This window comes from Apis mellifera, linkage group LG12 (assembly GCF_003254395.2).
Source record: "Apis mellifera strain DH4 linkage group LG12, Amel_HAv3.1, whole genome shotgun sequence".
Lineage (NCBI taxonomy): Eukaryota > Metazoa > Arthropoda > Insecta > Hymenoptera > Apidae > Apis > Apis mellifera.
The window spans coordinates 8,220,112-8,247,448 of record NC_037649.1 but is presented as its reverse complement, the minus strand read 5'-3'; the positions used below and the strand labels follow the sequence as shown (position 1 = coordinate 8,247,448).

The following is a 27,337-nucleotide window of genomic DNA, read 5'->3' as shown; positions in this document are numbered from 1 at the left end:
CGTATTATAATAATTCGATACGTGGTAAATTAACACCGTGGACATTCCTTTCTCCATTTTTATCCTCCCCGTAAAACAAGGTTTTTTTTATTATTGGAACAAGCAGAAAAAAAAACATCGATTTTTAATAATAATAATAATAATAAACGATCACGTGGGCGATTGTATCTCGTTTTCCCATTTTAATTTCAATCGAGGGAATGAGTTTTACGTAATTGAACCGAGTTAATGATTTTCCAATTTGCACGAAGCTCTGTCATTATCTGCGTATCGTCTTATCTACGGATTTACAGAAATTAGAATATTTACGATCTTACTGAACATAAAATTATATTAATAATATAATATTTCAGAATTTTGAAATTTTTTTTTTTATTATATTTATATAACTGTATAAATAATAATTTCTATTCCGTTTCGTAATTTCATCAATCTTTTGTAAAGCGAAAAATACAGATTTAATTTGAATAAATCGTAGAAAAAGATAAATTACGAAATATCGTAAAAATTTTTCGTGATTAAAGTTTCTCTTTCCTCTAAAACCTTGTACAAAAAGGAGAAAAACTGTTCAAACACGAAATTCGGCAAAGAGAATAAATTGATTAATTAAAAAATTAAACTTTCGCTCAAAAGACGAATACGAGAGTCGTTAGAAAGAACTAACGAAGGGATAGTTATATCTAGGGGAAAAGAACTAGTCTGGTGAAAATTTGCCGCAAAGTTGGAGGATAATTCCCTCGTATAATTAACCCATTCACGGCCGACCATGGAGTAGGATAAGACGATTATAGCAACAAATTTCACGCTCGAATTGAATCGATCGATCGAAACATCTTCGAGTGGCCGAGTATCTGCAACGTTAGACGCTTTCCCTTGACGAATATGCGAAAACGAATATGCGAATATATATATTGCATTGTTTCAACGAGGATATGAAAGTAAACGGTGAAATCGAAATACTCTTTTTTTTATGAAGAAATTTTTAAAAAGATTAACGGTGAAATTTCTCGAACGAGACGCGTAAATTTCTTTTGATAAATTGTCGATGAAAAAGGAAAGTAATCTTTTTTTTTTTTTTTTTTTACATATATAAAAACTAATCTAATCTTTATTTTATTGATATTAATTCATTAAATTAAAATTTCATAATTAGAAATTAAATTAATTGGTTCGAAAGGAAGAGGCGATATTACATGATAAAATTTTGGATTAATTGCATGATTTATCATGTTTTTTTATTTAATAAGATACAGTAATTTTTCTTTTTAATAATGGAAAGTAAACGTGTCTAATTTCATTAAGAAGATAGAAAAAAAATACATTGTTTGGAATGGGATCCTGGCACGCGAATGGTTGATTGTTCCAACTTTGTTATAACGACACGATAGTTCCTAGAACGAGCAATTATTCTTCACATTTATTTATGAACGCATCTTTTGATATTGCGTAATAAATCAGCCGAGATTTATTGAAACTTGGTTAAAATTGATGATTGTTTTTACGCGTAAAATTAATCCCTTCCTTCTCTTGTGTTTACCTCTCCTTCCATAAGTATCCAAGGTACTTTTGCTTCTTCTTTGTCATAATTGATCTAAAAAAATTATATTAAAATATTTAATATTTATAAAATCTATTTATCATTAATATTAGACTCGAGAAAGATCAACACTTTTTTCTTTTTAAACGAGATATAAAAAGAAACACTGAAGATCCATAATTCTGATACGAATAAAAATTCAAAGATCAGTTTGAAAAACAGAACAACTCGTTTAATTCATTTTCTCATACGCGTTTAACGTAATTCAAATTCGATTCGATTACAAATTACATATAAATTCGCCCGTAACACCGGCCATAAACTTGGCTATAACGGTAACAACCGAATTGAAAATCGATATAGAATCGTGTTCGCATCTGTCCGCGGAAGACAGTGATTAAATTGATCGTCATTAGTTGTCATCTCCATGGATTTTCCTGCGTGTATAAAGATAATCATTTACGTGTATTTTCGTACGTTTCATTATCGTTATTCACGCGTAAATTGGCTTTGGAAAAATGCAGGCAGATGGTCTCCTCCTTTCCACGATGCATGCCTAGAATCGCCCGATGTTTTCTCTCTTTTGAAACGCTGATAAATCGTAACACGTGGAGGCATAACGTTCCATACACACAGAAATAAGCAATCTCTCTCTCTCTCTTTTTCTCTCTCCCTTTTAATATGTATATATGGCGTGGAATATAACCTAGACTCTTGAAAGAGACTTGTCGTTTTTGCGGCCACGAAATTGTTGGATGATTAGACAGATGTGGGTGATGGAAAAATCGTGGAAACTTGAATGGAAGGTTTGTTACGTGAAAAGTTTGAAATTTTAGATATTTAGCCTTTATCTTAATAATTTTTAATAATGAAATTATATATTTGGAGGATGTACATTAAATTTTCTTTTTATAGGTAAAATCGAATTTTATTTCGATCAAAAACGTGTAGATTTTTAGTGTCTAAATTTTTTTGCGATTGATTAAATTTTGTTGACTAAATTAAATTTAATAATCGAGAGCAGAGAGAGAGATAGATAAATGGATTGTTAAGAATTATCACTGATTACTACCGTAGATTTGACGGATTAGATGGATCAAGTTTGATAGATTTTTTTCGGAAGAAGATAAGAATTGTGTTACATAATTGATAATTAATTTCGTGAAACTTTATAAATTATTATTGAAATCTTATCGTTTCTCGCGTTCACGCTCCTAACGTTAAATGTGCAATAATTACGTTAAAGTATATCCAATTAACATTTCGTTTAAGGGGGGGGGGGGGGAACGAGCACGCGAATCGATGACCTTCATTGTGCAACGCACAACGCGCTTTCACGTGGAAACGTGTCGTTATAACGGGTGTTTCCTATTCAATATTAAAAATCTCGTGATTTTTCGAAAATATAGGAGACGTTGAACAAAAGCGTGAAAACAAAATTTTAATATCGAATATAATATAAAAAAATATATATAATAATAATTTCGTAGATGTATCATTATATACCGGGTGATTAAGAATTTTGCATTATTAAGAAAAAAATAAAAATTCAATTCACGAGCGAAATAAGAAGAAAAGTAAAGTCTGTTCACAATCGTGAAATTGGAAATTTATAAAAAAATTTTCACGTATTTTTTCGCGTATCGACGCGTTTCGATGAATCCAGCCACCACCACTAAGGCTGATTCTAATTATAACGATATAAATTACGATTATGCAGCGAATGCGCGTTAATAAATAACAATACATCGCAAGGCTGTGTTTTTACTACGCAAATAGACGACCACCTCGACGCACTTGCCAAAACTTACGTAATCTTTTATCAGATACTTGCATTCGCTGGCATTCCGTAACCTAGATTTCAAAAATACACAATCAGATCTGAGAGGCGGGAGAGAAGAAGCACGTGAAATGTTCGGTCGGTATTTATATCCACCGAGCCGAGTATCGTTATATTTTCGAAATTTCCAAGTCGTTAGGAAAGTTCCCACGAATTTTAATTCGCGAAATTCGATTTCACTCTCCTCACTTTGATTCTTGATTCTTAAAAAGGAAAAAAAAAAGAATGATCGTTCTGCGATACGTGTGAATGATGGATCGAATATCAAATTTCGAAATGAAAATCCACTTAAATCAAAGTGGAGGAGGATTGAGAAATCTCGAGTTGAAGTATAATTTTTTATCCTTGGATATTCCAAGATACATTTGTATATTAAAGAAATGGAAGAAATAAATTTTTGAAAATAAAAGGAAGAAAGGAGAGGATGTATATGAAGTATAATTGAGGATATCAACGTCGTTGAATTCTATCCTCGTCGTTTAACTACAGTAGGATTGCTGAAAGTCTAAAGGTGAGAGAAACCGATAACTAGGTAAAACGAATAACCTTGCTGCTCTTTCATTCAATCTGCAATACTTTGTAGAATAAATTAATATTTCTGCACGTTATTGCAAAGAACGAAACATAATTTAAACATTGTTTCACAATCGAGTTCTTTTTTATTCAAAATCACTTCCTATGCAGTGGTTCTCAATCTGACGAGCGAGGATCAAACAAAATTCAGGATTATAATTCGAAACGAAAAATTGGGAAACAACAGTAAAATTAAAAACAGTCTAAAAACTCTCGATATCGTATTTGTCAAATTTGTCATCGTTCCAATGATGATACAGTGAATTCCACCGATACTTTTACTAGTCACCTTTCTGTGGCCCTGCTGTTGGCATGGTGTGACACCAACTCAGCCTCGCGTGATTAATCTGTAACCGTGACGCTCAACAACAATGGAAAGACTTTTTTTTTTATTTTATATGTATATATATTCTTCGTGATCTTTTCGATTCTGATTCTCGATCACGTGCAATATATACAGCAGAAAGAAAAATAAATAATTCAAAAAAATAATATAAATATTATCGACATTCTTCCATCAATTTTTAAAATATTTTATATCACCGTTCAACAGAGAAAATATGAAAGAATTGAAACTTTAAGTTACGAGAAGGAAAGTGTCGATTTTTTACTTAACAATTTTTATTAAACATACATTTTATTTCAAACTTTATCTAATATATTGTATCCATCGACGAACTGGTTCTCTCAAATGGAAGTCCTCGATGGACTTTCGAGGTAAACACGATTGCAATTTATGTTAGGGGAAGGTTATCGCACGTCTCGAGGGTAACGTCGAAACACCCTTGAGTCTGGATTGAAACTGGTTCGTCACAAATGGAAGAACACCCCTTCGATTCAATGGGGTCGGCTCGACCGACTAGACTTGGAAAGAACAAACATATGGCGTCACACAGCGGTTATATACACTAGCCTATGGTATATTATATTCCATTATCGATGTATCATTGCTATTTATACGTCAAAATACCAGAAGAAGCAGAAAATCTATTCCAGAATAAAATTTCACCCCGAAGTTGAACCGAATGAATCCGCGATTCGTTTCGAACAAAATTTAGGATTAATCGATTTTCGTTTACGTGTACTTGGGATCGTAGAATATTGCGTTGCGGTGTGCAGACTCTCGCCAATCGACCGCAAGGCGTAATTCGCGCGCGCGAAAACCGCTAAACGTTCGAATAATCCAATATCGGATGCCAATCGTCGGGATGGCCGCGAGGGGGATGAAATTAACACGTGCCTGGAAAACTAGAATTCTTCAGAAATGTACGATTCGAAGAAGATATAGGGCGAGGATAAGAACGAAGAGATTGAGCAGATGATAAAGAGGGAAAAGTTTCTAAATGTTTTTCACGAATTTTTAAATTCGCGTTATATATTTAAATATATACGCGAAGATATGGTTAATTGCAACGATATGATATCGCATTTTTGCAATTATAGTTTGATCCATTTTAATTGAGACAACTTGTTAACGTGTCAACAGATATCAATTGACGTGATTGCGAAAATCATGTGCTTGCAACGCGTGTGCGTCGATGTACACGCGTGAATTGCACGTTTAATGAAGCACGTTTATTTGATCATTAAAGAAAAAAAAAAAAATTACTTGATTAAATATTATAAATATCGCTCGATCTTGCTTGTCGAAATCAATTGCAGGGGAATTCCACACCATCGAATCTGTTATCCGTAGAATGCAAGGAACTCCAATCCTTTTGGCTGCGCGCCACTTCCTCGTACGAAAATTCCCAACATTCACGTTTCGCTTCCCTCTTTTCATTCCCTCCCTTACCTTTCTCCCTTCCAAAATACCCCTCTCCGATTATTCATCTTCTCGACGAATTTCTTTATACTTCTTAACGCTCCTCCCCTTTAACCTTTCTTTTAATCCATCTCTTTGAATCCGAAGATCGATCATCCTTCGCGAAATTGAAAAAGTTATTTCGATGTTATATTATATTATATTATATTTTCGTAATTATTTCTCGAAAAAATTTCTCACACGGGAGACAAAATCGTTTATCTCTACCACTTCTTTTCCATATTTGAATCTCACATTATTTTTTAATTTGTATGTATAGCTTAAAGAAAAGGATAATTTAGATATATTTATATATTTGTATGGAAAGAAATATTATATTCTCCGTGAGAAACGATATGGTGGAGGGATTAATCGAGATATCACGGACGATACGCGGACTCGTTCCACTTGGAAGGCCGGCACACATCTCAACGAAGAAGGTTCGCACGAACCTGTCGCGAATTTTGTGCAATCGCTGTCTCTATCGAAACATTGGATCCATTAGCATCGCGTGTATCGAATTCTGCGACGGCAATACCGCGGATGCTTCAAACGGGTAGTTATTTTAAGTATCGATACCGAGAAATCATTAGCTGTTGTGTTAGGGATTAATAGCAGGCCGAATCGGTCGATCGAGGTTGAATGATCCAAATAAAAGTTGTATATGTGTATATGCGTGGATCTCTTTAATTTTTTTGAACACAAGAGATGAAAATCTCTCTCTGTGAATTGTAATCGCTTCTTACAAATTGTTTTCTTGTTACTGGCAGTGACACGAATCTTGGAATATTTAATAAATGTAATTATTATTGATTTCTGTCATTTCGTTCAAGTGTCACAATAAAAGATATATTAAATAATTGGATCTTTTTATATTCTTATGTGACATAAAAATTAATATTTTATTAATATCAATCATTTTAATAAATAGTTCAAAGAGGAGGGAATTAATTGCTTAATAAACGAATTTCGTAAATATAGTTTCAGGATAAAAATAGATATAAAGGTGGCGAGGGATTATTTCTTGCGAAAAAGTAATACCAAATTTACATAACCCGCTTCGCTAGTTTGAGTGCTTTCAAAGTTTTCCCGTTAAAATTGAAATATTCGAAGAAACAATTTTTTTTTTTTTTCTTTTCTTTTCGCCAGAAGTCGATAGAAAATGAGGGTTCATCCCCTATCTTTCGGATCGGATTATTTCTCGGAGAATTCAGCCGAAAAACAATTGAATCCCGCGGATACGACAGAAATTGTGAAGCGGAATCGCCTTTGTCTTCGATCCACTTCTCAAAACTCGATTCTCTCCACCGGTTTCGTTTCATTTAACTTAACTCCTTCTAAATCGAAGGAGAAAGGAAACTTGAATAAAACTTCTCTATAAAGAACTTTTCAAAATATATTATTTTTATTATATAAAATACACGTTCTTTTCACGAAAATTATTTTTTTAACAATTCTTAAAAATATCAAAAGGAAAATAAAAGATCATCCAAGTAGATTTACATTACACCCTTAATTTAATTTTCTATCGAGAAAAAAAGTGATCCAAATACATTAGCCCATCATCCATTAAATTCCACAAATTATAATCGTCTTCTACGAAAATTCAAAACATCTTTTTCACGCGTGTCCATCAAGCTGAGAATCGATGATGGCGGCTTCAAAATGAACGCGTGTCGTCAGGGAACGGCGTCAAGATCTCGCCCTATGGTTTCTTCGTTGAAAAAAATCCCTACAGTTTTGCCATACTATTCATCTCTTTTTATTTTTTTTTTTCCACCCTCCCGGGGTTTTTATCGGTTGTCACGGAGATACGTGTCGATGGGCCGTCACCGTGTAAGGGCGTTTATTATCGACCAGGAAAACGTTGTTTGCTGCGATGCAGTAAGCGAACGATGCTTCAGGAATTCGAAGTAGGCCAGCTTAAAGAAGATGCTGCGAGCCGGTGCAGCTTAAGCCAGATTGCATGCAACAACTGTTTTTTTGTCTTTCGTTAAGTCTCTAAGAGGGGAGGACTTGTCCTCGAATTTTCTCTCTCTCTTTCTCTTCTTTTATATTTGTTGAATGAGATTGTAATTATTTCAATAGAATTGATTATTACAATAATCTAAATATTTTATATATTTAATGTTAATATTTTTCTTCATTTTGAAATTTTTTTTCATTTTGTCTTTCGTTAAGTCTCTAAGAGGGAAGATTTGTCCTCATATTTGCTGGATGAGATTGTAATTATTTCAATAGAATTGCAATTGATTATTACAATAATCTGAATATTTTATATATTTTGATATTAATATTTTTCTTCATTTTGAAATTCATTCATTGATTTATTGTCTTTACAATACATTGATGTTTTATATTATATGTTTGCTTACAAAATATATGAAATATTTAATGGATATATTTGTGATTGTCAATTTAATAATAATTTAACGTGAAATCGATCATTTTAATTCCTGTATTATTTATTCCCGTTTTATCTTGTCTGTTTCAGAATTGCCGGCCGAGGAGGGTAAGTTATTTTCAACGAAAAATTTCTCTCCCCATTATGACGATCGATCGACGGTAAGCTTGTTCCGTTAACAAATTGGCATTGATTTTTTTCTCGAGTGCCTTGGGATAAATCTCTGGTTTATCCGATTTATCGAATATTTTTCCGATAAAAGCAGATCTGGATTAAGATAAACAATACGGATACTTCAAATAACATTATCTCTCATAATCAACTCGTTCTTCCTCCCTCGTTATTCTATAAATTAAACCGAATTTAATTTAAATTTCTTTCTAACGCCTTCCGAGAAAAAATTCTCTATCGTAATTCTATCTTTATCTTAAGCCACTCCATCAACTGTTCGCATTTGATGACTCACTTTAGACGTTACCACTGACATTTAAAGGAAGGAAAGAAACATGATTGGTTCGTCGCAATGCCTGTTCTTGTAATAGTTCTTCTTGCAGTTGTAAGCCCTCCCAAAGGTTTCGGATCATGCGAGATTGAGGCTTCCCTTTTGCGCATATTCACCGCGTGATTTAACCGTATATTTCGATTCCTTAGAAATCAGCTGTATAAATATATTTCTTTCAATTTTAGAAAACGGAAGGGCTGGAATTTAAAATTAAAACGGAAGCCTTACGAAAAAGTGTTAAATATCGGATCATCCTGTAATGTATTTATACATTCTGTTATTGAGCTAAAAGTAAAAGGTTTCTAAGATGTTTCGACATTGAGATATCAATCCTATATTATATTTTTCTTCTAACAACGAACGTTACTCCTTTCTCCTTCTCAGACTGGAAATAAATCCTTTCCTCAAAACCTTAACTTTCTTAAACCGAACGATCCTTTATTTTCCACCTGGGAATTTTTCCATTATCCGAAATTAAAAAGAACTTGTTCCAGATATATTCCAACCAACGTCCTCGTCAATTTATCACACCCTTCTTCCGTTCATCATCGCCTCCGATCGAGAAAACGACAAATGGTGTAAAAGGGTCACAAAGGCCAGCTTGGAAAATGAGGCAAATTCGTTTCGATGTCGAGCACTTAGGCTAGCACGTTGACTCGAGAGAAGGGGCACGTTGATGTTCGACTCGATAGTTGTCGAAGCACGTATCAAAGCGTTCTCCGTCTTCATTATCGTTTCTCGTCCACGCACGATTGTGGAATGGAAATAGGGGAGGGGAGTAAACGTGTCGGTCGCCATTTAATTCACCGATAATTGCGAGTTAATATTACGCTCGATTGGCCGGAGACAGGCTATAAGGTGGCCTGTATATCTCTTCGTTGAGGCCGACCTTGGCTTTCTAGTCTTAAGAATGGGGTGATTGCCAAGGGTACTTTGGATTAGCTTCGAATCTCGATGGCTCAAAGGAAACTGAACAGTAGATTCTTAGATATCGCTTTGAACGTCCAGTTTGATTGTGAAATATTTTTGTGATATTTATATAAAGCATCGGTTTAAATAATTTCAATTGGCATTGGTTAATATTGTAATAATATTGTAATTATTATAGTTATTGGAAATATTGGATGATGAATCAGTTGGATTTAATTTTTTAGAGTTAAGAAGATTCGTATCACTGGAACATTTGAAATTATGAATGAATGATCAAGACTTTCTTAATGTAAACTTGTGTAAAGTTAGTTTGAATTGTAAAATTTTGTTCTATCTCTGTTAAGATGAAAGTAAAAAACTAAATTTCTTAATACGTGAGATATTAAATCAAATCAAACTCGATTTCTAAATTCCAAAAATCGTGAATATTTTTATACGCCAATCGTGGCCAAACAACAACTAACGATGTACAAATTTGTCCACGGAACGAATCACTCGTAACTCGATTTAACTCGAAGAAATTATCGCCGAAACTTGTTGGTGGCCCGAAACGATTCGTTCGATTTCTCTTCCACAACTTCGAAATTGGAATTCTCCCCTTCCTCGTTTCGAGAATTGAATTACCGGATAATGGCCGCCTTTCGAGCAAACTCTTCCGTTTTCCAAGGGATCGAAGAAAGGATCGTATCGCCGCTACGATCCTCATTATTTTTTCGTTCCACGCACTTCCGTCGTTGCTAATTTCGCCTCCTCCAAGAGTCATCCTTGACGTCGAAGCCGAGCCAATCGTGGCTGCATTAATTACGCCTCTTTCTCTATTAGAGTGTAATCGCGTCGATCTCTTGATTTCGGTTTCTCTCTTTCTCTCTTCATCTTTGTCGTTGCTCGTTCCGATATCGAGCGTCATTGATCGACTAACAATATCCGTATTGCGTAGACAAATACGGTGATGAAACTGATGCTTGCACAAGAGACGACGAAAGGGACGACTGATGACATATTGCCGTCGCAAAATCGTGTTGCGTCGTGTGTCACCTTGATTACTACTTCAATACTTTTCAATTCATCGTTTCGACGATATCCTTGCTGCTTTATCCCCCTCCTTGTTCTTAACTCAACTAATTAAAATTATCTTATAAATTAGAAGTCGCATTAGGAATCCAATTTTTCTCCCAAACGACATCGAAAACGAGAAGCGAGCATAATAATAGTAAAGTGAATTGTGCAGGTATTGATAAAGGAAAAAAAAAAAAAAATTGTAACAAAATTAGAGCGAACGTTAATGCGGTCTCTCTGATGGAAAGGAGGGATGGAGGAGGAAGATGGTCGAAAGCGCGGGAGAGAGGGATGACGAGGCAGAAACGCGTTCCTATAATTGGCCGGCAATCGGATTTTCACTCGTCTCTGCTCGTAGATTACAATTAATGAAATCGTCGACCGTAGAGAGCACGTTGGAGCGACGTGACGTCAATTGCATGTTGGCAAAAGGCACTTGCCATCAAGGACGGGGTCTGCTCCCGATTATTCTTCGTTCCGCCATCTTTTTTTTCTTTCTTTCCACCGTCTTTTTCTTCCCCATTTTTCCTTCGCTCGTTTCTCTTTCTTTTCGCGCAAAGGGGGAAATGGCGGAGTCAACAGGTTGTATAACGTCTTCATCGGAATGGCACTTCTTCTTCCACCGTTTCGTTCGCTTTATCGTTCGAGTTTCGAATTTTGCTTCGATTATTGTGTTGAAAGGAAAAATACCAATTTGTTCACTTACTGGGAATACGATCGTCTAAAAATTGTTTAAAGAGAGATAAAGATGTTTAATAAATTTCTGCTTCTCTAAATTTCAGGAAAGTCCATATGGCAACTCGTCCTGGAGCAATTCGACGACCTTCTAGTTAAGATTCTTCTATTAGCCGCTATTATTTCTTTTGTACGTATATTAATCAATCTCTCGTAATTATGCAGATTGTGCGATGATTAAAACCATTATCCAATTAATTTCCACCGATGGTGCATCGACACTCGAATATCGAGAAAGGAAATCTCTTTTTATTTCTCATCGATTCGATTGAAATTAACCAAATTTATAACTTTTTTTCGAATACGATCTGAACACCGATCTAAAGTGATGATAATGATGATTTATCAGAATATTATTAGTATAATAATCGATAGAAAGGAATCCGTGAATCGCCGTTTGGAAAACGTTGAACCTTGCCATTTATCGAGGATAAATGAATCGAATGGAACAACCGGTTATTATTTATTTTTAGATTATGACGCGGAACGACGATAATTAATAAAAATCGAAGCCGTGCATTATGCTCGTCGCGAGCTGTTACAAGTAATTATTAGTTAGCTTCCAAGTTGTAGTACGTACTATGTTTACGAAGGGGGGGTTCAAGGCTCACTTATTATAAATACATCTGGTTTCAAAGGTGAAAAAATAGAGCTTATCGATCTGTCACCGAGCTGTATCCTTGTTTAAAAATTTTTCGTCACGGATGTTAGAAATATATAAAAGATTTGAGATTAGAGATCGAGGAGGGTAACTTTAAGTAACTTTAACTCGAGTATCTTTGTTATTTTATTTTATTATTACGTTTTTAATACGTCTTAGATAAACGGATTAGATAAATGTCAACGACCTGTTCCGTACAGGAATGTATCGTCACTTCTTTTCTTCAACATTTTTCTTATCAACAAGACGATTCCATTTACGAGAGCTTTTTCAAGTTTACAATAATTCACGATACTTTTGAATCGTATTATATGTGTATTCTATTATATACTATAATTTTAATAACTTTGTGTTCTTTTTAATACTCCATTGGTCGATATATTTATGGCTACGTGTCGCCGTAATTTTTCTTTTCCTTTTTTTATTACCTACATGCGTTGCAAAAATTACAGTTACCCTCCAACTTATCGATCGCGTATCTTTTAACGCAAACTTTTTTATTGGGCCGATACAAATTTTAAAATGTGCGTTAAAATGGTAAAAATAAACCGGTGTCGTTTAAGATTCTCATTATTCCTCTCCAATAGAATAATAATACGTAATGTAATCAATTTGTTGCCCCATCATTACAGGTATTAGCTTTATTTGAAGAGCACGAGGACGCGTTCACGGCGTTCGTCGAGCCCTTCGTTATTTTGCTCATCCTGATCGCGAACGCCGTGGTCGGTGTGTGGCAGGAGCGCAACGCCGAGTCTGCGATCGAGGCGTTGAAGGAGTACGAGCCCGAGATGGGCAAAGTGTTGCGCATGGACAAGCCCGGTGTCCAGAGGATTCGTGCCAAGGAGATCGTGCCCGGCGACGTGGTCGAGGTGTCGGTCGGCGACAAGATCCCTGCCGATATCCGTCTAACCAAGATCTTCTCGACCACCCTGAGGATCGACCAGTCTATCCTCACCGGTGAATCGGTCTCGGTTATCAAGCACACGGACCCCGTTCCCGACCCGCGTGCCGTCAATCAGGTTATCGATCGATATCCTTTTTCCTTTTTCCTCCCTTTTCAACGATTAATAATAATAACGTATAATTCCATTTTTTGTTTCGTTGCACAGGACAAGAAGAACATCTTGTTCTCGGGCACGAACGTGGCAGCGGGGAAAGCTCGGGGCGTGGTGATCGGAACCGGGTTGAACACCGCGATCGGTAAGATCCGTACCGAGATGTCGGAGACCGAGGAGATCAAGACGCCCCTTCAGCAAAAGCTGGACGAGTTCGGTGAACAATTGTCGAAGGTTATCTCGGTGATCTGCGTGGCTGTCTGGGCCATCAATATCGGCCACTTCAACGATCCCGCCCACGGTGGATCGTGGATCAAGGGCGCCATCTACTATTTCAAGATTGCCGTCGCTCTTGCCGTAGCCGCAATTCCCGAAGGTTTGCCGGCTGTCATCACCACGTGCTTGGCTCTGGGCACCCGTCGTATGGCCAAGAAGAACGCCATCGTACGATCGTTGCCGTCCGTCGAGACCCTCGGCTGCACCTCTGTCATATGCTCGGACAAGACCGGTACATTGACTACCAATCAGATGTCTGTCAGTCGGTGAGTCGAAAATAAAAACTTTCCTAAGTCGCTAAGTATTCGTCATTTCTTGACGTTGATATAAATACAATTGTTATTCGCAGTATGTTCATCTTCGACAAAATCGAGGGGAACGACAGCAGCTTCCACGAGTTCGAGATCACCGGCTCCACGTACGAGCCGGTCGGTGAAATATTTCTGAGGGGGAAGAAGATTCGCGGCCAAGACTACGAGACGCTGCACGAGATCGGCACCATATGTATCATGTGCAACGACTCCGCCATCGATTTCAACGAATTCAAACAGGCGTTCGAGAAGGTCGGCGAGGCGACGGAGACCGCCCTCATCGTTCTCGCGGAGAAGATCAATCCTTACGGCGTGTCGAAGGGCGGGTTGGACAGGCGTAACGCGGCGATCGCTGTAAGGCAAGACATAGAGACGAAGTGGAAGAAGGAATTCACCTTGGAATTCTCCCGGGATCGTAAATCCATGTCCTCTTACTGCTCCCCCCTGAAACCGACGAAGTTGGGAACCGGGCCGAAACTGTTCGTCAAAGGGGCACCGGAGGGCGTGCTGGACAGGTGCACGCACGCCCGTGTCGGCTCCAACAAGGTTCCTCTTACGTCCACCTTGAAGAACCGTATCTTGGATCTGACCCGCCAATACGGGACCGGCCGCGACACTCTGCGGTGCCTTGCCCTCGCCACTGCCGACCACCCGATGAAACCCGACGATATGGATCTCGACGATTCCACGAAATTCTACACGTACGAGAAGGATCTCACGTTCATCGGTGTCGTCGGTATGCTCGACCCCCCACGCAAGGAAGTGTTCGACTCGATCGCCAGGTGTCGTGCCGCTGGTATCCGCGTAATCGTCATCACCGGGGACAACAAGGCCACCGCAGAGGCTATCTGCAGACGCATCGGTGTGTTCGGCGAGAACGAGGACACGACAGGGAAGTCGTACTCTGGGCGCGAGTTCGACGATCTTCCTCCGTCGGAACAGAAGGCCGCCTGCGCCAGGGCTCGCCTATTCTCCCGTGTCGAGCCTGCTCACAAGTCTAAGATCGTCGAGTTCCTGCAAAGTATGAACGAGATCTCGGCTATGGTAAGTTATTTTTAAAGGAAGAAGAACAAGTGTGGATAAGATTTATATAAATTTTAAATCTCTTTGAGCTTGATTTTTTTCTCTTTCTTCTCCCGTATTTTGTAGACTGGCGATGGTGTAAATGACGCGCCCGCTTTGAAAAAAGCTGAGATTGGTATTGCTATGGGTTCTGGAACGGCTGTTGCGAAATCCGCATCCGAGATGGTATTGGCCGACGACAATTTCTCTTCCATTGTCGCGGCTGTTGAGGAAGGTCGTGCGATCTATAACAATATGAAACAGTTCATTCGTTATCTGATTTCTTCCAATATTGGTGAAGTCGTAAGGTATAAATGATTATCTATATATCAGATATATGTAAATTAAAGGATAAGCGACTTACTTGAGATTTTCTTCTTTCTTGGTCATCAGTATATTCTTGACTGCCGCCCTTGGTCTTCCCGAAGCTCTAATCCCTGTACAACTTTTGTGGGTCAATTTGGTCACCGACGGTCTTCCAGCTACTGCGCTTGGTTTCAATCCACCCGATTTGGATATCATGAGCAAGGTAATTCCTTGCTAAGAAACGAAATTAATCGCGAGAATGTGAAAAAAAGAAGTTGTAATTATGACTATAACATTATAGCCTCCCCGTAAAGCCGACGAATCTCTCATTTCTGGCTGGTTGTTCTTCCGCTATCTGGCTATTGGCGGATATGTAGGTGCTGCGACTGTTGGCTCAGCTGCATGGTGGTTCCTGTACAGTCCGAATGGTCCACAGATGAATTATTACCAACTGGTAATTATTTAGGGAATCAATCACTTTTGATACGTAATCGTAACGACAATGGACTATGTAATTTTCAGACTCATCACTTAGCGTGCATGGGTGGTGGCGAGGAATTCAAGGGCCTTAACTGTAAGATTTTCACAGATCCTCATCCCATGACGATGGCTCTGTCTGTACTAGTAACCATTGAAATGTTGAACGCTATGAACAGGTAAGATTATATTATAAATAAACATTCTTTTCTTCGTATTTATATTAATTTCCATTTTATTTCTCTTCCAGTTTATCCGAGAATCAATCTCTCATCACTATGCCGCCCTGGTCTAACATGTGGCTCATTGCCTCCATGGCTCTTTCTTTCACACTCCACTTTGTCATCCTTTACGTCGATGTCCTTTCGGTATGATAAAAGATGCAACGAAAAAGAATTGCTTATTTTTATCCTATGCAATATAATAATTTAAATTCTTATTTGTTTCAGTCCGTATTCCAAGTTACCCCACTGACGAGCGAGGAGTGGGTTACCGTTATGAAGTTTTCCATTCCAGTGGTACTTCTCGACGAAACCCTAAAGTTCATTGCCAGAAAGTTTACAGATGGTGAGAATCCAATTGACTCAGTGCATTCGATCGTTCTAATGTGGGCTGTGTTCTTTGGACTATTAATTATTTATCCCATATAGAACGTCCGCGAAAACAAACATTTAATCTAACAGACAGTGTTTTTCCTATGGAAAACATTTTTGCAAATGAGTTCTCGGACTTGCAATTGCATTTAAACAAAAAAAAAAAAAAAAAAGAAAAAAAAAACAACCGAAGTTCTTCCCCGTTGCCCGGGAAGCCTCGAAGATAAGTTATTAATTGAAGTGCGTTTAAGTGAGATTTTAACCAGTTTGACTGTTGTGCATGGTGTTAGTACAACCAATACAGATTTGCCACCAAGGCCCACCATGCCCGCATCACACCGTACCCTGAAGTCGCTCTACAATTATATTACGGGTTTCAGTGGCTTCGAGTGATGAAAAAGAGACCCCGCGCAATCAAAACAATTGTGATTGTTAAATTATTTTCTACGAGTGCCTTTTAAACATTAACTTTTCCTTCCCGACAAAAAAGAAACAACATCCATCAATGTTTTTTCTAACCTTGATACATTAGTATACCCGTTCCCTTAGCAATCCCCTTTTTCAACACGTATACACCTTGCATGGTACTTGAGCACAATGCATATCTAAAACATTAATTTATTCGTCAATCGAGTAATCCTTATGGATTGATATAATAATTGCATCTTACTGTTCTACATGTATTATACATCTGACGATGTCTTAGCGATAACTTAAATATTTTTTTTTTTTTTTTGTCTCACATTGGATAAAATGTTACACGATTAGAATATCGAGAATTGTTATTTGAATTAAGTTAAAACATCGACAGAATAGAACCTTAGAAAGCATGTTATACCATCATATTTTACGGTAGTTCTGTTTTTGAACTTTTCTAACGCACAGCAGTTCACACTACACAATTTTTTTTTTCATTTTAGTTTATTTAAAAAATATCCTTAGAAGTTTTATATTTTCCTTTCGTAATTTATTTCTTTATTTCCATTTTTATTTATCTCTACCTTTCTATCTCTAACTGCTTTTATTGTTGCTTGTTTTTTAAAAATATGTTATTGTTTATTAATCCCCAGCATCTGGAGTGATCAAGACATCAAAACTGGAATTGTCCGCTTCGTTGCTAACGTGTGAACGCAGAGATTGTGCATGAAGTTCAGAAATTAATGGATCTCATGTTTGAACCTGTCTATTATTATGTCTTCCTCCCTTCGACGAGTAATTGCATGCACAATTGTATTCTACCACAATGGTACATCCCAACTAAAAGAAAGGAAAAAAAAAAAAAATATTCACTCACCTCGTAGAACAATCACTGTCAATGGTTAGCAAATCCTGCTGTGCTTCACCTAACTCATCTCCACGATGATACTCAATTGTTTCACCTGTTACAACTCTATTAATCGATATTTAGCCTGGTTCTCAAGTAAGACTCAACCACAACTATTTACAGGTAAAGAATAAAATTTCTATATATATATATATTTTTTAATTATCATTATTATTATAAATTACATTGGCACGGCAGGATCATTCTAACATCTTTGCACTATCATTGCATCCATGCTATTATACCTTTACGTATACCTTACTGGGTGTGACTTATACATATATATATATATGTTTGAATGATTAATACCACGTAATAGATTTGTAATATTATTAATTTATTAGACACGGATTGCAAGAGTTCGTACGTTCGTAAGAAAGAAAAGAAATCGAACTTTACGACAAATGACCTCTCGCAATCCGTGTCTCGTCGTATTAATCTCGTCCTTCTCTTAACATGGTAGTCTGAATACGAGAATAAGCTCGATGAGAAGGTACATATATTCGTTCCTATTAGCGACAATGATCGACTCTTCGTTTATGAACGATTCGAGCTATTGAATCTCACGATTTAACTCTTTCATTATGGAATTAGATAAGTAGAGGAAGATAGTCTATAAGTGAATTTGAATAAATGAAGAATTTGTATGAAAGTATATGCGTTATTAGACGAAAGTAGTATTAATTTTAATAAATTTTCAATAAATCGATAGAAATAATCCATCGTAATGAAAGAGTTAACATCAATACGAAACGTTCATTGTCCAACAATTCATACATTCCTTGCAAAGATAATTATGATTAATTATATAATATAATTGATAATGGAAAAAAAAAGAATTATTTTAAATGTAACGAATTATCCCGGACAGTAAATGTGTTAAAATCTCTAATAATAAATCTACCTTCTTTACTCTAAACGTTAGCTCTGTTCTTTATCAACAGAACAAATAGACTTCTTTTAAAATAATCAGAGTTAATATATATATATATAGTTGATTGCTATAATATTAATACAACGCGAATATGTTGTTAGGCCTTGAATTTGATCAATTCTTGCCACGGTTATTGAAGACTAGTGAAACATTGTCCAATCTAACCTAACATTTGTATTCTCTCTTGTAGATACTCTCATATATACCATCATCAATTACTATTTGTTCGTGTTGTTATTTTAACAACATAGTTAACGGTGTTGAAATGTTTCGAGCAATGTTTCGAGTTCAGACTTGCCATCAGAGATAGAAACATACATTCTATATTATAATACACGCGCCACATGCGAACAATGGAAGATCCGGTGTCATCACGAGTATACGTGGGCCTTTTTAACGCATCTAACTGTCTCTTAGTCATTTCTCTCATTCGAGGTTTTTATATAAATCATACGGCGTTAGGAAGATACCAGAAGTTAAATAAGTATCGTTCGGCCAAATCTCTTTTTGTTTCTCTTTTTTTTTTTTTTTCTTTTTTTCTCTTGCGAGAAAGGAAAGTGAAAAATAGTTAAAAAAAAATTGAAAACCTGCCTCTCGACCATATGCAAATGCAACAAGACTGACGATGTGGCTTCGAGAAGCGGTTTTATGTGTGCTTTTTTTTTTTTTCTTTTTACGTGTAGAAAAGACGAGACAAGAAGACGTTTTTCTCTTTTTTGCCCGTTTAATTTTTTTTTTCTCTCTCTCTCTCTCTCTCTCCTTGTACGTCCACCGTTCGTACGACGCGACGAGTGCATAATTAATTTAATTCTACGTAACGCATCATCCGCAATGTTTACGATTAGTGTAATATATATAAATATATATATTAATTATCGGTTAGGGTGTGATACTACTTTTTGTATAGGCATAATTAAACTTAATTAGATCCGTGATGCAAGAATCCGTGGAAAAAAAAAAGAAAAAAAAAGAAAAAGAAAAAAAAGAAAAGAAAAATAATTTGTACGATTTTTAATCGTCCATGCGTTGAAGCGTGCGCATACCCTTTGCATCGCTTTTTCTCTATTTTCATTTTCATTCGTTTCTCTTCCTTCTATACCCTATATTCGACTAACTTGTGTTTTAATCGAAAAATAATGGAATTCACATTTTGTACAGCGAGATAACTACCGTCACGAGTATCGGCACGAAATCTTCTTCGACGATTCTGTGCGAAATGTAGGAACGAACAGAAACGTGTAAGATGAATTATTAATTAAGTATTTAATCTCTTGTTTTTTTTTCTCTCTCCTTTTTTTTTCCTTTTTTTTTCTTTCCTTTCGATTTTAATCGCGTTGTGTCAGCACAGAAATATCAGAAGCATCACGATGCCGATACGATCGGAGAAAAGAAAAATTAAAAATGAAAAATGAAAAGAAAAAAAAAATATATATATACATACAAAACGGTCTTAACAGCACTTGATCGACGCTCAATAAACGTTGATGAACGAGAGAAATTTTACGTACTTTCTTGCGTTCACTCGATGTTTCGAACGTTTGTAAGTACGTTGCATATATTGTGTGGATTGTGTTCTCTTTCTTTCTCGCTTTTATTTCTTTCTTCTCATTGTTTTTTTTTTTTTTCTTTTTTTTATATATATATACATATCTTACTTTCTTCCCTTTCTCTTACAAAAAATCCGTGAAAAGGAAAAAAAAAAAAATCGTGGAGCGGTAGAGAGTGCCATCGACGAGAGAGAAATTCGAACGAAGCGTTGGACAAGCGATTTCGACTCGTGTTCTCGAAGCTATATCTTCTTCTTCGATCGAAAGAGAAATTATTATGAATTCTATTTTCACCTACCCTGTAACTTAAAAAACTCGTCTCGTTCCTTTCTACATCTGAAGAAGATATTAACTCGAAACGAATTAATCTTGAAATTAAAAGGAAGGAAGGAAGAAAAATGAATAAAATATTTGTGAATCGAAAGAAAATTCGTCCAACGCTTCGATCAATACGATAAAGTTACGATGATGAAAGCATCGGTCGCATCGTTCGTGCAGGAAGTACCTATTTCTAATGATAATAATAATATTAATAATAATAATAATAATAATAATGATAATAATAATAATAATGATAATAACGATAATGATAATTAATAACTTATGATAGAGAGTGCGACTACTTGAATGATCATTTTGATGCTACTATCAACCGTCACAGATGCACGTTGTGGCGAGCCACGGTGTGATGATCCTAATTAATCAATGCCCGATAGTACGAATTTAACGGTCTAACAGTAATTATCGAGACGATCATGTACACGAAGAATGAAAATAATATTTCGAATCCGCGAATTATTCGCAACATCGTTGATACGAAACTTGAACGTTCTATGTATAATGTGTATACATACGTACATCGATCGATAACTGCGAATCGACGGAGAACGGAACATTCTTATCGATCGATTCACAGGAGAGCGACGGATGTTCAGGTGTACGAATATATTCGAGACATGTTCTCGAGAATATTTTCTTACGAGTGGACATCGAATCGAAAGTACAATAATCATTTTCAACGCTGTGTCCATTTTCGAAAAAAATGTTCTCTTCGAGAACAACTCTCGATAGATTTATACCCTTAGTAAAAAAAGAAAAAGAGGTTTATTTATCAGTTTCTTTTATTTATTCGTGTACACGTACATATATATATATATATAGATAGATAGATAGATAGATAGATATACATAGAGGTTCGAATCGAGAAACAATTTATAAGTGAAAGTAAATATTGCATCGCGACTACGATTAATCTCGATATTATTAAAATGACGGTTTGACGTAGTGCGTTATTTGTTGTAATAAAAAAAAAAAAAAAAAAAAAGAAAAAGAAAAGAAAAGGAAAAAAAAATATTAACGAAGGAACGTGAGATCATGTATTAATAATGCGTGTTCGAAGTTTTCTATGATCGGCCTACTGTTTTACGAGATTTTAGAAGATCGCTCGATTTTAAGAATTACAATAATAGTATAATCTCGCTTAGAAAAAGAAAAAGAAGAAAAGAAAAAAATAGTGGCATCTGCCGCGTGTAACAACATCGAACACTTAATACAATGTGAACTGTAATAAGTGTTTGTCTCCATTCACGCCTGCGACTATTTATGTCTCTCCTTCTCTCATTCATTCATCTCTCCTCATTCCTCTTTCCCTTCTCACCACGTTCACATCTTCTATCCTTCCGTCGTAATTTTGTACTGTGGTTAATATTGTTAGCGATTTCTGGGTGTGCATGATACATTTTTTTTCTTTTTTTTAAAAGAATGTCTTTTCTTTTTTTCGATATTTTTTTTTTTTTTCACATTAGGACTGGAAATCAAGGAAATAAAGATTTTTGATCGCTAAGGAAAAGTGATTTCCTTATTAAATTATATTCTTTTTTATTATTATTATTATTATTCTCTTCTCCTTATCTCTTTTCTCACAGTTCTTACAATACAATAAAATTTGAAAGTGTTTTTTTTTTTTCTAATTAATTAATAATCCCTAATGGACACTTGGAGACCTCTACCATTCTTAACTATAAACACCTGAACTTACAGACTATTCCAGGCTCTTAACAGATCTTTTCTCGATTAAAACCCTCGTGAGAAAATCCATGGAAAATCGAAGGGACACGAAAAATCTTCTATGGTAAATTCTCTCGTGGAAAAAAAATGGAAGTGGATCATTCCCATTGTTGTCGAAACGGAGTCGAAACCGTCATTGCCATTTCGTGTTCGCTCATCATCATCATCGACCATTCTGTGTTCCCTCCTTCGAGTTGTTGTTTGAATTTGTGCATGCATCCTCTGGACAAATAAAAAAAAAAAGAAAAATAACGAAATAAGAAAGAAAAAAAAAATCGACAAAATATAATTGTTGGCCTGGAAAAAAAAAATTCGCTCCTAATCGAAGAAGTTGTCCCCGACACTTTTTTTTTTTTGCTAACTCCTGCCTGCTGGTGTGTGAAAACTATTCAGTCACAGAGCAAAAGCGAACGTGATCGAAGGAGATCGCCGTATATGGATCGATCAGGTAACGATTTTTTTTATTTTTCTCCATCGTATTATACATATACATATATATATTATTATTATAGTTAAAGTATAGATAAGTATTTTTTTTTTTTTTTAGTAAGTTGCGCCCCTGCCCCCCCTGCCCCCCCTGCCCCCTAAAAACGCCACGATACATGACACGATCTATGACGACAATAAGTATACTGTGACTGATAAAAAAAAAATGAAACGAGAACACGTAGAAAGAAATTGGAGTGATTGATCCTTGCTTGTAAATGAGAAGCGAATTTGTGATTCTTTTTAGTCGCTTATCCGATCCGATTAGAGTTTATTTTATTTCACAGCACTTCTTCCTTCTTTAATCTTCTTGCTTCTGAAGTTTGGTTTGATTTTTTTTTTTTTTCTCTTGTGGAGGGAAGCCATTTCTCGTTCGATGCATTGCACTGCAGTTGCCAAGTTTTCTTGATGAAAATTCAATAAGCGAGAAATAAAAATGGATGAATGATAGCTATTTGAAAACGAGGAGTGCAATGCGTTGATCGAGAGAGAAGCATCCAATTCCACGGAACGAGGGATCTTAGAAAAAAGAAATTCCGATTAGACGATTCTCAATATCAAAATAATCTTATCGAACTGGATGACGTACTGGATAAATAAATACTGTACACAATTCTAATTCCAATATTCACTCACTCTTTTCAACTCTTACGTTTAATTTTTTTAATATACTATCAAAAACTTACACTTAATAAAATCTCTTCTCTCTATGATTAATTATACTTTGCATTTGGAAAAATTATTATCAAAAAAAATTTAACGTAAGAGTTAAAAAGGATAAAACGAGAAACAGAAGCAATCTAAAAGAAAAGAGAGAAAAAAGAAAGGAAAGAAGGACGAGAGAGAGGACAAAAGTACAAGATGGACGTTACAGGCCCTGGCTATAGGATTTTTGGGGAACAACGTTATGATGCCCTCCCCCCCCGTGTTGTTCCTCGTCCACGACCGCCTCTTTCATTAATCGAGATTGCGTGTGATATGCTTGCAGTGGCACCGCCAGTGACGCCGCCGAAATAAAGCTCGGGAACACGGTAGGACGAAAATCGACACCAGTCCGGACACAGAAAATTATCGTCAGAATGGCACTTAAAACAACAACACCCACCCAATGCGACAAGAACCCGCAAGCTGACCGATGGGATCGAGCCGGAAAACAGATATATATAAATATATACATATATATATATATATCATCGACACGTAATACACAATGAATACACACACACGTACACGCATACACACACACACACACGCATACGTACTTACACGCTCATCACAATCGAAAACAACACACGAGGATATGTTATCGTTGGGGAAAAAAGAGATAGGGAGTGGGGCCCCTTTTTTTCCTCTTTCGTTGAGATAAAAAAGTTTGTACGATTTTTTTTCTTTTTTTTTTTTTTTTTTTTTTCTTTTTTGGTGAAACGAGTATGGCGAGTGAATTTTTTCGGAGTGAAATTCAATAATGGGGAGGGACAAGCGGATCCCTGTGATGGTGTGTCTGGGTTTTAGGTGTTGTTAATTTCGTTCTCTGTTCTTGAAAAAAGAAGGAAAAGAATCTGTGTGTTGTTCGCCTTTTCGAGAGAGAGAAAAAGAAAAAGACGTTAAATAAGAAAATAGGAAAAGACAAGTATGTATGTCGTGAAACGTGTCGATAATTCAAAAGCTTGATCGAACGTTGTTGTATATTAGTTGAAATACATTTTTGAAGCTTTATTATATTACAAAGAAACTGTAATGTCTCTTGCTATACTCGTTTTACCGATCATGCTCAATATATCGCGCCCTGGTTAATGGAGGGATGATTGAAAGGGATGTTGGAAAGGGGAGGGAGGAAGACAGCACACTTTCGAGGAGACGAAAGGGGTACGTTACTCGTCATCCACGACGACGACGACGATGATAGTCGTTTCTAGATAGAGAGAAAAAATTGGACAAAAATTAAAGGGAAAAAGGAGATTGAAATGAAAAAAAAAAAAAAACCGAACGAAAAGCTTCGAGAAAAGGGCTTGGCTCTCGTTGAGTTCTGGAAAAATTAATTGACAAATTAATGTGAACGTCTAATCGGAGCAGCTTGCCACTTTTTATCTCTCGGTTTGTCCACTCGAGAGAGATCGAACGAGGGAGAGACGTTGAATAAATTGGTGGTTAAAGGAATCGAATTAATCGATGTGCGCCTGTGTTATTATGTTGCAGTAAGCGAAACGGTCGTCGACAAGTGGGCCTAGCTTTGTCTCACCGTGTGCCGCCGGCAACAAAATTCCTCTGCCAGTAACATCGAGTCGATTAAACCACACAGAGAGAGAGAGAGAGAGAAAAAAAATTAATATTAATAATAATAACAAATAACGTAAGGAGAGAAAAGGGGATACGGAGAAGAAGCAAGCAAGAAGCCGAGAAATGGGATCCGTGTGGAAAAGTGTTTCGATGAAATTTCAGAAAAAAATTCGCGAAAGGAAGGATGCAATGATCTTCTGCGTCGAGAGAACGAGAGAGAAGGAGAAAAATTGAAATGTTTTTTTTTTTTTTTTTGGATTCAAATTGATTGAATTGGACGACGTCCATGATGGCAAGGGAACCATTTTGTTCTTCTACATTCACCCCGATTTTCCTGGCTGACTACCGCGTCAAACACTGCAGTTTCGTCGTCTGCGAATCCAGGAGAGAAACTTCGTTCACTTTGTGTTTCTTGTTCTTCGCGTGTAGAAGATCCGAATATATTATATACATTTATGTAATATATAAATGATGAGGAAGAGGAAGTTGTTTTGAAAATGGGATATCGAATCAATGGATTATTGTGGATAAAATATGGATGGGAAAAAAGAAAAGAAAAATCGAGTGTTTCGAGTCTTTTGATCGATAATGTTTTTTTTTCTTTTTAATTTTTAATATTTATAATTCTTCCTTAACATTGGTAGAATTTCTTTCAACGCATTCTTTTTTAATTCTTTCTTTTTTTTTTTAATTAATTCGTGTCTAATCGAAAAAATTATCGATTTCTTCATTTCCCTTCGATCGTTCTTTTTCTCTTCTCCTCGCTTCTTTTTCCTCCTATCCATTCCTTCTTTTCTTCCTCGATCTTCATCACTTTCTCTCTCTCTTTCTTTCTCTTCATTTCCATTTCTTCTCTCTAATCGTGTCTTTTTATCGCTCTAATCAACGTCCTGTAAAAGACACTTCTATCGACAAGAAACACAACCTCTAAATCGTCGTCCAGGAAAACTTTGAACATACAATTTAAGATTCCTCGTATTGGAAGAATACTCGAATGAACGTATCATCGAGCCAAAAAATTGAGATTACTTTCCTCCGGAAATGATCGTCAGTTCTTTGCCAATGAGGAGGAGGCTCTCCCTTATCAAGCTCATCTTCACATCGATTCTATCGAGAGAGAAACAAGTTCGATCGAGAGAGATCAAAGAATCGAGAGAGAAGAATTGGCGAATCGGAACGATGACGATAAGTGGATTGATTAACTGGAAAGAAGATGAAGAATGGCGGCAGGAGATATGGAAAAGCAGAGTGAGAATCGAAGAAGCCGTCACCTCCCTTTTGTCGTTGGATCGAGTGGTACGCGCGTTTCCTTTCTTTTTTTTTTTTTTTTTTTTTTTTAGGACGAATGTAAAAAAATTTAAACGGCGTATTTTGACCAGTGACGTAATTTTCGAATGGAGTCTTCCAGCGAACCGTAATTCCGGAAAGAGATGGAATTTGATCGCGGAAGCCTCTCGATGCTCGCGAAACTTACGTCGCTAGAGGAAAGAATAGATGAAAAAAAAAGAAAAAGAAAAAAATATATATACACATAGAGAGAGAGAGAGAAGAAAAGGAGGAGAAAATAAAATCGACGAAGCTCGCGAGATTTAATTCATTGTACATATAATAATAAAGAACGTGAAGAGTTATCGCGTTGTGACAGGCGCGATGTTGAAGAAAGAGAAATTAATTAATTATTATATATAATATAATATAAGAGAGAGACATTAAATATACATAATATACATATATTTTTCTTCGTGAAGAAAGCGCACAGACAAAACAAAAAAAGAAACCAAGCGACCTCTCGTACAGTCGAGCGAACGCCTCTCGAGCGAGAAGGATTCGAGATTCCGATACAGAAACGGAAGTATAACAGAAACGCCCTCTGTGCCTTTTCTTTATCACCTTCGTTTCCCTGATTTTTCTTCTTTCGAGTTTTAATATTCGGTTTAATATTAAGATGAAATTAACTGCCTGTGAATTTATTCTGATTGTTAGGAAGAAAGAGAAAAAAAAAAAAGAGATTCATCTTTCGTTTATTCCTTGATTCCTTTTTCTCTTCGATTCTGTCTTCCTATTTCTTGCCGTCAAGACCGATGGAGAATGTCGTCGTTCGATGAGATTTTACTTCTTCTTTTTGTTTTCTTTTTTTTCTTTCTTTCTTTCTTTCTCGAAAAGAAAGAGTTCGATAACGAAAGTATCTTTCTCTCGTTAATTTTTCTCGTCGTGTCCCTCTTCGTTCAGACATTGTCCCTCGTGTCGTGATGGTGATTAATCCGAGCGAGAACGCTCGAACATAACCTAGAAATCTCGATTATTTCCACTATCCGCGCCAGGAGGACAGAGTGATTGTTTCGTAGTTCGTTTTGCAAGATTGTTTTTTTCTTTTTTTTTTACTTGAGATTGTACGAAAAAGAAGTAACATTCTATACTGGCCAAGCTAGATTCCGTGGTGAAAATATATTGTTTCTAGGATTAAATGATAAACTTTATTATTCTTAAACTGTAAGGTAAATTTTAGACGTACGAAAAAAAGGAAAGAGAAATCGAGTTTAGAAATTCCAAGAGTATTAGAATACTGTTCGCTGATAAATT

At 36.2% G+C, this 27,337-nt stretch overlaps 1 protein-coding gene across 7 annotated transcripts in view; it reads left to right on the top strand.

Annotated features, from left to right (window-relative positions):
- Positions 1–25,306, top strand: part of LOC410371 (calcium-transporting ATPase sarcoplasmic/endoplasmic reticulum type) — a 41,888-nt gene extending 16,582 nt beyond the window's left edge. For 3 of the 7 annotated variants that reach the window (XM_006565218.3, XM_006565220.3, XM_006565219.3), the window contains 11 exons: positions 8,249–8,266; positions 11,429–11,511; positions 12,675–13,061; positions 13,152–13,639; positions 13,723–14,728; positions 14,834–15,054; positions 15,140–15,275; positions 15,354–15,506; positions 15,575–15,708; positions 15,780–15,897; positions 15,979–16,179. In XM_006565218.3, the coding sequence (XP_006565281.1) occupies positions 8,249–8,266; positions 11,429–11,511; positions 12,675–13,061; positions 13,152–13,639; positions 13,723–14,728; positions 14,834–15,054; positions 15,140–15,275; positions 15,354–15,506; positions 15,575–15,708; positions 15,780–15,897; positions 15,979–16,179 (2,945 nt within the window). Of the gene's footprint in view, positions 1–8,248; positions 8,267–11,428; positions 11,512–12,674; positions 13,062–13,151; positions 13,640–13,722; positions 14,729–14,833; positions 15,055–15,139; positions 15,276–15,353; positions 15,507–15,574; positions 15,709–15,779; positions 15,898–15,978; positions 16,523–17,192; positions 21,515–23,468 lie in introns of those variants that run through there. The other 4 variants (XM_016915492.2, XM_016915493.2, XM_026444456.1 and 1 more) reach the window with 4 other exon arrangements.
- The last annotated feature ends 2,031 nt before the right edge of the window (positions 25,307–27,337 follow it).